Source organism: Myodes glareolus, chromosome 21 (assembly GCF_982192425.1).
Source record: "Myodes glareolus chromosome 21, mMyoGla1.1, whole genome shotgun sequence".
In the NCBI taxonomy this organism is placed as follows: Eukaryota; Metazoa; Chordata; class Mammalia; order Rodentia; family Cricetidae; genus Myodes; species Myodes glareolus.
Window position 1 is genome coordinate 59,417,849 of NC_142046.1, and position 12,840 is coordinate 59,430,688.

At 45.7% G+C, this 12,840-nt stretch overlaps 1 protein-coding gene across 2 annotated transcripts in view; it reads left to right on the forward strand.

Moving 5' to 3' along the window:
- The first annotated feature begins 3,624 nt into the window (after positions 1–3,624).
- Positions 3,625–12,840, forward strand: part of Ube2e3 (ubiquitin conjugating enzyme E2 E3) — a 66,501-nt gene continuing 57,285 nt past the window's right edge. The window contains exons 1-3 of one of the 2 annotated variants that reach the window (XM_087900097.1): positions 3,625–3,973; positions 5,032–5,253; positions 6,960–7,010. In XM_087900097.1, the coding sequence (XP_087756223.1) occupies positions 5,060–5,253; positions 6,960–7,010 (245 nt within the window). In that variant the 5' untranslated portion in view covers positions 3,625–3,973; positions 5,032–5,059. Of the gene's footprint in view, positions 3,974–4,455; positions 4,596–5,031; positions 5,254–6,959; positions 7,011–12,840 lie in introns of those variants that run through there. The other variant, XM_048425889.3, reaches the window with a different exon arrangement.

Genomic DNA, 12,840 nt, shown 5'->3' on the forward strand with positions numbered 1-12,840 from the left:
GTTCTGTTGATGCCTAACAACCCCCAGAATGATCTCAAAGAAATAAAGCAAGAAATGATGATGACTGTGTTCTAAAGCTGGAGAAGCCAAGCTCAGGCTTACAGACATTCCCGCCTTGCGACCTCAGCCCTGCAGCAGGGTTCACACAGTATGTCCTAGAGAGGCTCCCAGATGCTGAGCAGCTCACTGAACTTTGGTTGTACAAAGACTATGGCGGATACAGCCTTGTTAAGCACGGCTGGGCTTGCCCTGGCTTTCCAGTAAACACATCCAGCTCATGGACTAGGGCTAGAAAGAAACGTTTCAAGTCTGAAGGATACAAGTGATGACAAAGTATCAGAAACAGGCAAAAAATGGAAAGAGGGGAAGATAGGAAGACTGACAAAAGATAGAGTGAAACAAAACAAAAAAATCCTGCTCTAAATCTGTAGAATAGATTAATACATTTGCAATGTATTTAGGTAGTGTGTGTGTTAGGCTGTTGCCTATGAGTTTATAGCTTTGTCTCACCCAAGCTTACATAACAACTCAACTCGAAAACTTCTTAAGCAACTAAAAAGTGAAGGGTGTGTAATTAGGTAACACAGATCCATTGGAAGGCTCATGGAAAAGCATGCCCCAAACTAAAGAGACGTGAGCCTTATCTTTTTTCATAATTAAAAACAACCGTTGGCTCACAATACTTGGTGGAAGAGGAGAGGGAGTGAATACGGTAATGGTAAGACTGGCTTCCGAATCTTTGCTCTTAGAATTGTAAGAGGCTGGCAGGATCCCATACCAACAAGAAAGAGAGAAAAAGAGAGAGATGAAGTGGAGAAAACCATCACATAGCTGATGTTTGCTTCTTGGTACCTTGTGGGGAAAATTACTGTATTTTTAGGGGATGATTTGCATTAGATTAGATTTATATACTGCCTGAAGTGGCTATTCATCACCTTCCCCAATTTCAAACACAGACATAGCAAAAACAATCAGAAGAAAATCAAGTGCAAAGCAGAGTGTCTTGTGAGGAAGGATTTCATGGCCAAACAGTTTCTAACTGAAGAGCGGCTACTGGGTCAGGGCGGTGACATCATGTCACCACTGTGAAGGGCAGCTAGAAAAGGCACCTGAGCAGTCGGGCGAGTAAAGTGAATAGAGAGAGCGGAGTCTTTAGTGCTGTGTCGGCAGGAACCTCTCTCTTGAAACTTACAGATCCTCTCACTGGCCTTAGTTGGTTTAACAACTTGGGAAGTATTATTTGATTCATGCCTATTGTTTTGATCCAAGTCATATAGATTTGTTTCTCTTTTGGCTGTGCTAGGGATCAAATCCAGGCCCTCGAGGACGTGGGCAAGCACTCCATTATTGCACTGCCTATCCCCAACCAGCTCTCGGATGTTTTGGCAAGAACATTTTCTTTATTGTATTTTCACCTGTATACTCAGGCCTACCGATCCCTCCAGGCTCAGTCCAATATAACTTCTCTTGCTTCCAAGCTGCCGTCGCAATGCCGAGTTGCAGTAATAACCCCACTGTGAGCTTTCTTTGAACTTTAAACAAAATTTTAGTACACAAAAGTCGTCACACAATTGGATGCTTCTCTGCTCTGTACGTAATTATTCCCACTGTCCACGGAAACGCTGCTTCTGAACCTCTGGCGGTTTTTAATTGAAGTTAATCATGCTCCCATCTCACTTCCTTCCTCCTGGAAGACAGTACTTCTCATCCTTTATCTATTTGCTTTCTGGCCAGCTCCAAACTGAAGATTCCAAGTGCATTCCCAATTGCCTAAGCATGTGGTCGGTCCTAAATATTCTGACTGGGACTCCATGGATCCAAACACACTAAAGACTTAACGGAATTTTTGTTAACCATTAGCTTTTGGGCCTTTGAGCTATTTCTAGGGTATTGAATTTCTCTCAGAAAGTTACCTTTTCCACACAACCAACACTGAGTACTAACCATGCCCAAACTCCAAATTGGCTGGCAGCGGCTGTAGTGTGTCATACAATGTAAAGTTGGGAATCTGCTGATTCAGACCCGTACCTGTACCTGTTCAGTCAAATCAGAGTGGTGGTGTGTTGATCCACAGACAGATCACAATCCCTCTGGAGACAGGACTTTGTCCGCACTGGGATACCCGTCTTTCTTCCCATCCAGGTGAACTTCCGTGATGGGGTCCTCTTCTGGCCATGGAACTCTTGGCAGGAAGCGAGGAGACTTAGCTTTGGACACACCGATTGGGAAAGAAGTGTGTGTCTAGCATCCACCACCATTATAGCCCCTTTGTGTAAGCTCGCCCAGTGTGTGTCTTCGGAAAGTCACACATGCGACTCATAGTTTTGAGCAGCTCTTTTACCCAAACTTTTCTATATGGAGGAAAAATAGTGTGTTGGCTCACACAGTTTTTTTCTTTCTCATCTCTCAGGACGCTGCCATTCTCGCTTTTTCTGCGAACTCATTCTCCCGGCACCCCTGCCCCTGGACACTTGTGGGAGAGGAAGACACGAATTCCTTTGAGGTTCCATCACTGGAACAGGTTCTCAGGAGCTGCAAACAGGAAGTTTTTGTACTTCTGTCTGTTTTGTGCTTGGGGCAAAACTGGCGTTCACTTTAGTGTGTGTGTGCAGAAGAAAACGCAAGAGCGACGCAACCTTCATGATCCCTATCTAAAACTTTTTATGAGGACTCTGCCACAGATCCACTCAGGGCTTCTCGGTCCAGAAATGGTGTCTCTTGTGCAAGGCAGAGCCTGCTGCCACAAATGTCAGCAGCCCCCCCCCCCCTCGCCCCCAACTCCCTCATCCACTTTGTACATCTTGAGCGGGACATTTAAAAAAAAGAGTTGGGGATTTCTAAGTTTTCCAAGCGTCCAGAGGGCAGTCCCCTTTGGCAGCGACACTGCAGGATGGGAGCCAGGGATGAGCTGAGGTTGGCCCCCTGGTCGCCAAATCCTCTCCACCTCCCTCAGAGCCTAGGGCTTCTGCACCTTGCCACTTCCTTCAGCTCACCGAGGGGCCGACAGCAGCTTTTCCTTGGCCTGCGTGCTCGGCCTCCTCAACACCACCATTCATTTCGTGCCTCCCGGACCCCGGGGAAGCCCCGGGCACGCGCCAGAGCCCTGGCTCAGGTACGGGATCCCCCTGGCCACCCCTGGCCACCCCGGGGTCCCCGAGCCTCAGGGGCGGGTAGTCCGATGGGCAGCGTTGCCCGGGAGGCGGGCCCAGGCCGGAAGCCACCCGCGGCCCCGCGAGACCGCGCCCCCGCCTCTTCTCCTCCCCCGCCCCTCCCGCAGGCTCGGCGGCCAAGGGCGCAGGGGCCAGCCCGCCGGTCCCCGCCGCGCTCTTTGTCCCGGCCGCGCGCGGGCAGGCAGGCAAGCAGGCAGGCAGGCGGGCGGACGCGTGCGCATCTGCCCCCCCCTCCCCAACCCACCCCGCCCTCGGTGGGAAGGAGACGCTGCGGGGACGCGCGTGCGCGGGGGCGCGCAGGAGCAGCTCGCTCCCCGCACCCCCCCTCCCTCGGGCAGGCGAGCGGCGAGCACGCGCGCCGCCGCCGCCGCGCCCGCCCCTCCCCCCCCCCGCGCGCACGCGCTCGCTCGCTCGGGCTCTTCGGAACTTGCTGACTGCGCGGCCGGCCGGGAGGAGCCCAGCCGGGGCGGGCAGGCGGGCGGCTGAGCGCGCGGGGGGCTCCCGCGTCCCTGCCTCGGCCGGCGGAGCGCCCACCCCACCGTGGCTCCCGGAGCGCGGGGCGGCGCCACCCTCCGGCCGCAGCGCGGCACTGCACGGCCGCCTGCGACTTTCGATGTTCCACACTCCCGGGCCGGAGCCTCGGCGGCGGCGGCGGCAGCTTTTTTTTTTTTTCCCCGCTCCCCCCCTCCTCGGTTCTCTTCCCCCCCCTCCTCAGCTGCCTCCATTTCCTCAAGGAAGGCTCCACGGCGCTCTCCCTCCCCCACAGCGTAGCGGCGCACGAGCGGGCCGGGCGGGCGGCCGAGGTAAAGGCGGCGGGGCCGGGGCCCGCGTGGGGGGCGGCGGGGGCGGGGGCGGCAGCTTTGTTCGCGCCCGGCGCCGCGCTCGTCAGGCGGCGGCGGCGCGGGGCGGCGGGTCCCGCATCCCCCGGCGGGCGGGCGAGCGGGCGGGCGCAGTGGTGCGGTCCCCTGCGCGGCCCTCCCCACAAAGGACCGCGGAGCTGCGTGGCCAGGCGCTCGCCCCGGGGCGGGCCGCGCCAATTTGTTGCACTTCTGGGGGTGGGGGTGGGGGAGGGCTTTTGTTTGTTTGTTTGTTTTGCCCTCGGGCTTTTGGCCGCTTTGCGGATTTTTTTTTCTTCTCTCTACTCCCCCCCCCCCCCCACAAAATGTCGGTCGTTGAGGGAGAAATTGAGCGGGGGACGTCGGTGGCTCCGGGAGCTTTGCAGAAGAAGGTGCAGTTCGGATCCTGCCCTTCCCCGGGTGGCAGCTCCGGCTTGGCCGGGTGAATCCTCGCTGCTGGCCGTGGGGACGGCGCTGGGGCGGCTGCCAGTTGAAAATTTTTTTTTTTTTAATTTGAGTGGTGTTCAAAGGCGTTCGGTGCGCACGGGAGGACCCGCCACCGTAAATAAGCATATGGGCGACTAACAGGGTACGCTTCCCTCTGGGAAGGAGGCTTTGGGAGCTCAGACCGGTGTCAGCCTGTAAATATTTAGACGATATTAGTGACTTCTGAACATTCTCAGCGAGATCTGTTATTTACAGTTGTCATATGTTATTAATGCCCGTTGCCCAAGTTCTCTGGCAAAATCTGTTTCATGCCTTCTGAGAAAGTAGACAATTGATAGATTGTCTGAGGGATGGGGGAAAATGTGAGTGGGTTTTCTAATTTGAGTTTGGTAAATCCCTCAACGCCTGCCTCAGAAGACACACCAGCCTTCGTAACCTTGCTGTACCTTGAATATGGGGACTTTCGAATCCCTTTCCATAGCAGACTCTCCTAGGGGCTTCCAGAAAGAGGAGCGTGCTGCTGGGTTATTTTTATCTGGGAGATTTTAACATTTCTCCACGGTCCCTTCTCTCCTCAGAAGTTTTCCCAGAGATCACTTCACCAAGATGTCCAGTGATAGGCAGAGGTCGGACGATGAGAGCCCCAGCACCAGCAGCGGCAGCTCAGATGCCGACCAGCGGGACCCTGCCGCTCCAGAGCCTGAGGAACAGGAAGAGAGGAAGCCTTCTGCTACCCAGCAGAAGAAAAACACCAAACTTTCCAGCAAAACAACTGCTAAGTTATCCACGAGTGCTAAAAGGTAACATCTGCCTGCAGGGCAGGGCTCACGCCTGGGCAGGTCGCCTTCTGTCCCACAGCTGGCTTTGTTGGTTTAACAGCAGTGGCCATAGTTCGGAAATACTTCTCCATCCCATGTGGTTGAACTTGAAGGAGCTGTCATTCTGCATGTGGTGTAGAAGCCGACTCCCTACCCCTGTTGACTCTGAAGCGAGGAGTCGACTCCAGCAGAGCTGAGGCTGGCTCTGACAGATGAAGGAGTTGGCCAGGGAAATTTGGTGAACCCAAATTAGATGGTGCATTGGAGAGGTTTGCTTCTGGGAGGCATGCTTCAGTGAACCTGGCAGTGCTAGGGATGAGCAGTGCCTCTGGCCATCAATCGAGTGGTCAGATATGGTAATATTTACTGGAGAATGGATAAAATACCAGGCTTGGCTTTATTGGAAAGCAGGTCCTTTAAAGCACAATTTAAAGGTGTGCTTTAAATTGGTCCACAGTTTGGACGAACAAGACTGTACATCTCACTGCACAGGTGTAACTGTGCTGATTATTGTTAACCCCCCCCCCCCCTTCTTGTGAGGCCACATAAAACTTAAAAGTAGCCAGTGACAGTTTTAGGTGTCTTTCGGTGGCTGAAAATGTCATTGTGGTCTTCCTCTTGACTCATAAAACTTGTGGATCTGTTTGACAGGTGAACTCAGCAGCAGGGGAAACATGACTGAGTCCAAGTTAAAGATCAGTTGTGCCAGTGGGACTGAGTGGTGGTGGTGTTGGGGTATCTAGAGACACCAGCAGTTCAGATGAAATGGGCTCAGCCTTACGCAGGACAGGCGTTCTGTTGGTTTTGTTGGCCATAAACGAAGGAAGAAAAATGTAAAAACTGATCAACTGTTACATTCTTACCGTAATTCAAACTCTCTGTGTGGATTTTGACCACTAATCAAATGCTAGCAGCTTTAGAATATTTTATTGACCAGCAACAACAGTCTTTGAAATAATCTAAAGTGGCCAATTTCTTGTCATCTTGTGGAGGAACGTGTTAAACACACGTCTCAAGTTTTGAAAACATCCTAGGTTCGAAGAATGTCAGAGTTGCCTTTTGTCTGTAGCTGGAGTTTGTTACATTTATCTTCTCTCCTGCTGAAATTTGTAGAACTTTAAAGATATGTCTAAAGATCAGGGACTTCAGTCAGAGTTAGTTAATGCGAGTGCCAATTTGAAATTTTTTATTTGGCAAAGATGTTTAGAAATTTTAAACTTTTCTGACAGATAAATTTTATTTCCAGAAACTGTTACTGTGCTCTTGTAGCAGCCTGTTAATTTTTAGCTCAGTAAAAAGTGACTTGAAATCGTTGTCAAATTCTCTGGTGTTTTCCCTCCTCCCTTTTTGTCTCATTTGCATATAAGCTTGAAAAGAGAATTTCTTTGGTAAAGCGTGTTTTTTATTAGATTCTGTGTCCTCCACTTAGTGGTCAGAAAGGACTAGTTCTCCAAACAGGTGGAGATGACACACTTACTTACAGTAGCACGTGAGAAAAAGAGCTGCAAAGTTTCTGCTAAGGGATTTGGGCTATGCCTCTGAGAACAAAGAGGAAGCAGCCATGTTAGCATTACTGAAGGCAAAGCCAGCCTTGCATTTAACTGCGTGGTGGTAGAGGGCAGTGTAATTCCCCGGTTATTCTGTAGACTGCCTCAGATCCTTTTTGTTTGTTCTCATTTCACTGGCAGAATTCAGAAGGAGCTAGCTGAAATCACTCTTGATCCTCCTCCCAACTGCAGGTAAGAAACACATTTTGTTTGCATTTGTGGAGAAACAATGAGAAATTAATGTAATGATCTTGCCTGGATATATGTGCAGCCTAAAAAACTGACTTCATTTGTTTTTTGGAATGCACTAAAGTAAAATTATCTAGCTTAAATAAATAAAAATGGGAGAAAAGATACTCTTTAGCATGTATACATTGTGAACTTACAAACAGGATTTTGGCGTCTGAAATTGATGTGACTGGTGCTGATTTTGCTTGGTGTCTGTAGAGCGCTTCTGTGCACAGCTTACACTTCAGTGATTTCTGAGATTTTCAGCTCTAAAGAGCTGTTTGTGTGCGATCTGAACTGACCGTCCAGATTTAGAAACTGCTGAATGCAGTGTTAGAAAATGTGAGTGCAGTCAACAAGCGTGTAGTCGCTTCTGTTTGGTCTTTTGGTCACTCGGCCTTCATGACAGAGTTTGGTAAACTAATGATAGTTTCAGTTGTTGCTTTCTGGAGGGTGCATTGTTGGAATTATTTACATTTTAAGCAATTGCCCTAATTACTTGAAAATTCTTTGTAAGCAGAAAGTAAATTGTAATCGTGGAAATAATTTGTCTGGAACCTAGGTAGAGTAATTTAAGGTTGTGATTAATAATGTTAAGAAGCATTGAAAGTAGCCAATCTTTGTCAGTTGTTTTCATTTCATCTTATAAACTATACTTTTATTTTTAAACAGTAATTATGTGGCTTATGACGCTATCATTTTGAGATAAATTTAAATAGTTTGCATAAGGATAGGGGCTTATGATTGAGCATGTCAGGTGCACTTGTGGTGATGTTATAGTTTGGTAGGAAAATGCTTTAGTGTTTAATCTGTTTCTGCTACAAATTCTGTGATTGCTTGTGTTGATCGGACACGTTTCTGGAGTCAGCCGTGGACACAAATGTCACTGACCTGTAACTGTACATTAATTAGATCTGTTGATAAAGTGACCTCATTCTGAATTTTTCAATGAATTAAGTGTTACTTGTTAAAAGTGGTATGTCCAAGCACTGCATTAACTTAGGAGGTGTGCTATCCAATACAGTAGCCACTGGCCACTCGCAGCTTTACCTGTGGCAAGTTTAGAATGACATGCTGAAAGTAAGCATGTGTACTAGGTTTTAAAATGACATGCTGAAAGTAAGCATGTGTACTACGTTTTAAAATGACATGCTGAAAGTAGAGTGACTTGTGCACCGCATTGTAAAATGGCATGTTGTTGAAAGTGTGGCATGTGTGCCGCATGTGTACCGCATTTTAAAAGCTTAGCAGAGCATAAAATTTTGCTCTTATGTTGAAGTGATAATATTGTGATTATGTTTAATAAATGTTCCATTTAGTCTAGTTACTAGAAAATTTACAACTAATTATGAGTGAGTAATGTTATATTTTTGCTGCTTTGAGAATAAGTAAAGTGAAGTCCAGCCTCCCAAATGGTCTGTCAAGTCTGTGTTCACTTAGGAAAGGTCAAGTTAAGTTTGCTCTCTGAAAGAATCATTTAATTTGCAATGCGTGTAGTTATTTTTCCCATTATGAGAGATGTAAAGATTAGTTCAACACTCTCAGATATTTAAAAGTTGCATGTAAGATCAAACATTTTAAAAGGTGTTTAGCTTTTCTGCAAATAGTGCTATCCGGGGGATGAGGATAAACCTACAGAACGTGGTAGACGTGTCAGCTGCCCTCAGAGCAGTCTGCGGTGGGGAAGGACCCAGCTTTCACTGTAAACCTAGGATGCTTCCACAAGGCCGCTGAGGACCGTCTTAGAGGGAGTGGACGCTTTCTGTGGGGCAGAGAGCTGAGTTTGTTCTGGGTTTTCCCTCTTGTGTACCAGTCTGTAAGACAGTGCTTAGCATTTGGCCACTAAACTGGTGGACTAGTGAGACTCCCTTGCTGCACTTGATGGCGTCTTCAGTCCTCCTTAGGATCTGCATGTCTGTGAAGCGGCATACGTAATTAGACAAGAAGTGGGCGCTGTGACTTGTTCTGGGCGTTTTGAAGCTAGGCTTTTTTCCCTTGTATGTCTTACATGTAAAACGACCTGATACATGGGCATGTCTAATTCTGTGTGGAAGGTCTACTCCTTACCTAGGGTAGGAACTTTGTAGATTGAGTATTTAGTGCAGGAAGTGTAGAATTTTGACAGAGAAGCCTAAATTTGTATTGTATTTTTTGCCTTCTTATCAGATCTAGGAAAGAACATCGGTAGTGTTCTTTAAATTTGTAGGTGTTTAAGTAAATGTTCATTGTAAGCCTGTGGAGATTGTATGCTTTAAACTTAATCTTTGTTTAGGCTACCTTGACAGATGAAATTCCATATTCATAAGTACATTTAAGATCTGTGGGTTTATATTGTCTACAATGTAAAAAGAAACCAAATACATTTGTCTTTTTGTGTATAGTTATTTAATCAGAATATCATTATGGTTTTGGGTGTGACTTCTTTCTTTTTTTCTTTCTCTATTTCTTTTTCTCTTTCAACAAGCTTGTCAAAGGATGTGACAGATTTAATTCTTTCTTGGAGCAGAAATATATCTGTGTATCTCAGAAAAAAAGTTGAGTGAAATCCAGGAAAGTTCAGAAAAAAAGCCAAATTACTCAGATTAGGAAGGATTTTCTTAAATATCTTCTTTTAGTTAGCATTAAGTTAGGTCTAATCATTCAGAGTGCTCAGGTATCGAATTAGTTGTTGAATTGTGTGCCCTTAAGTAAGTTTCGTTGCGGTTTGGTAATTTTTTTTTTTTTCTGGTACTAAGACTGTTGATAAAGATGTTATCTCTAGTGATCGACTGTATTTCAGTTCTGGAATTAGGAGGTACGACTGCTTACAGGCAGGATAGGGCTGCGTTCTAGGTTCAGTCTCTTTGGAAAGACCTCACAGACATGCCCCAGGGGCCTCTCCTAGGTGAGTTCAACCCCAGCAGCTTGCTCATGAAGATTAGCCGTCACAGATGCAATTATTTTTTCTTCAAATTTACAGCCTTGCCATCCAGGTCTCAGATTAGGCTATAAATAATTGATAATACTAGTAAAGTTGAAAGAAAATTGTGTGGACATTGCTCTGCTTTTAGAAAAACCTGTTGACATGACCCTGGAGTTATGTGCTCAAAGGGTGGACCTCATCTTACAGGCGCTGCTTGTAGGAACTGCAAGTTTCTAACTGAGCCCCTAGTTTTCTGTATATATAAACAAGTACAAAATATGCTTCTAAAATACTCCTTACCATTATGATGCAGACATTTAGGGTATTGGGAGATAGTTTTTGGATATGGGAAATGCCTTAATTGGGGTAGTTATTAGAGTTTTAAACTTATAATATTTTTCAGATAAAACCCAAGATCAGGTGCTTACAAAGTTTCACAGCTTACCCCTGAATAATGTAAAATTGGAAGCCTGAGTTCTGAATGAGAAGCCGGTAACCTCTCCCTTATTCATAGGCTCAATCTATTATTTTCTTTTACTGTCTTCTGGATGTTGTTTTTTATGGTAGAAGACCCTTGCTACTGGTAGGGTGGCCCGTCATCTGTGTACCACAGGTAGAATTGTGGGAAGTACAGAATGTTGCTCCACACTCCCTTTGCCCTCCTCCATCCTCTGCCAGAGATGTGGAATCAGAACATTGAATGTAACAAGAATTGAAGATTAGTTTGTTAAGGTTTGGAAAGTCCTAGTGTAGAAATAAGACTGTCTGGACCCTTGCTATGCTACTTAGTAGAATGTCACTGTTAGCAAGTTATGCTCTGTTTATATCCGTCTACTTTCTCAGTTCTAATTAGCCTGGAATTCCAGGAAAATAATTATTTTGAATTGGAGAAAACATTAAAGATCATATATGTTTGTGATGGTAATTACTTCAGTTGTAATAATTCTACTATATTCGTAAGTTGTCATTTTTACTTGATTATAAGAAGAAATTGATATTCACACTAATCTTACTTTTTGCTTACAAATCAGCTTAGGAGAAGAACGTGAGACTATTGTAAAGCTAAAGACTACTTTTCCCCTAGAGAAGTAACTGAAAACAGTACCCCCCAAAGGTTACAGTTTTATTGGGATCTGTTAACACTCAGTTCAGATAATGTCAGAAGGTGTGTGGGAACAGTACGTGCTTTTGAGTGGTTGTAGCTACACATTGTGTTCTTATATAGGCAGCTGTTTGATAGTGCCTTTTCCTCATCTGAGTGTGGCGCTGTAACGGGCGCATTGCTACAGGAGAATCAGAAAAGTTTGCTTCGGTGTTCAGGTTGAGAAGGCAGAACTTGACCTTTTGCTTTTTACAAATGTGTGAGAAAAACAGAAAACTAAGTACAAGTTTAGTGAATAGAATATAGTTACTGTCTTTCTTCCCTTGTCTTTCAACAGAGAAATATGTTTGGCCATTTTACTAGAGGCATAGGTACTAGAGAATGGACTGTATTAAATTTTTAATACTTTACTTTTGCTGCGTGATCAGTGGTTTGGTACTGGGACAGCACTCCGTTTCTGATCTTGGGTGGGGGGATAGTTGCAAATGCCCCGAGACATCATTGTTCTTGAGAGTTAGAAAAAGAGTGCGCTAGATTTGGTGGGTAGATGTCAGAGATGCTGCTATTACCTGAAAAACATAAGAGATCCCCCCCACCCCCAGACTTTCTCAGAACAGAGCATCAATAATACTGGGAGGAATGCTATAGACACTTGATCCTGTGCTCTGCCTCCTAAGCTGGGGATAGTTTGCTTCTGACTGTTTTTCTGCTGACATCAGCTTTAATAAATGCATCGGCGCTTCTGTCCTAACAAGTCCCCATGGCTTGCCAGTCCTCTGTGAGAGTTTACGTGTGTCTTATAGTATAATGTATGAAGCCACAGGAATTGGTACCACGAGTACCTGCTAAATTACAGCTTTTGAACTCAAAAATGCTTTCAGCAGTGTTCCTTTTAGGTCTCGTAACTGTTAAGAGTACTGTTGGTGCAGTGTGCTCCCAACTGATTGTATCTCTGGTGTTTTAAAGAGTAGTAAGGAACAGCAAGGGAGAAGTATGCAGAGCCGGAGATAAGGGGTCAGTGGTAGAGTGCTTGCTTAGCTTGTGTAGGGCCCTACGTTTTAATTCTCAGTACCACAAACTAAACCAAAACAGGAAAAAAAAAACCATTGATGAATCATCAAAGTTCATTTTTAATCTAACTGAATTACACTCGATGAAGAAAGCCATGGTCTTCATTTGCTTTTTATTTTCATTGTTAAAATCCTAGCCTGCCAGCCTGCAATACTGTCGCCTCAGTTTCAGATTCCTTTATTTTAAACCTCTGGGTCCAGGTGTGTTTAGGATGCATGTGTTCTCGGGTTTTGGAAAGGTTTGCATTATGTGACCATTGTGTTGTGTATACTTACTATAGCACTCCGTATTCACAGTATGAATGTCTCCACACTAACGACATTGTGAGTATTCACAAAGTGGGATAAGTAGAAATAATTAGTCATTTCATATTAGCTCATAATTTGGTTTTGCTACCAAATAATTTTGTGCCCAACTTACTAAAGTTTTGGGTTTTCAGAGTTCTTGGGACCCAACACATGCAGCCAGTTCAGCTTCTGCTCTCCTGGTGGTGGTCTTAGCCTCCAGGAGTTCAAGGTTCTGCTTCCCTCTCACCTGGTCCCTAGTAGCAGATTCCAGTTTCTCAGTTGTTAGTTTTGGATCACTGCTTTATATATACACGTGTGTGTGTGTGTGTGTGTGCGCGCGCGCGCGTGTGTGTGTAGTGTTTACTAGGAAAAGAAATTAGATTGTTGATTTTAGAGTTCTTTACTCTTAAAGTGAAATTTGTGTCCTTTTAA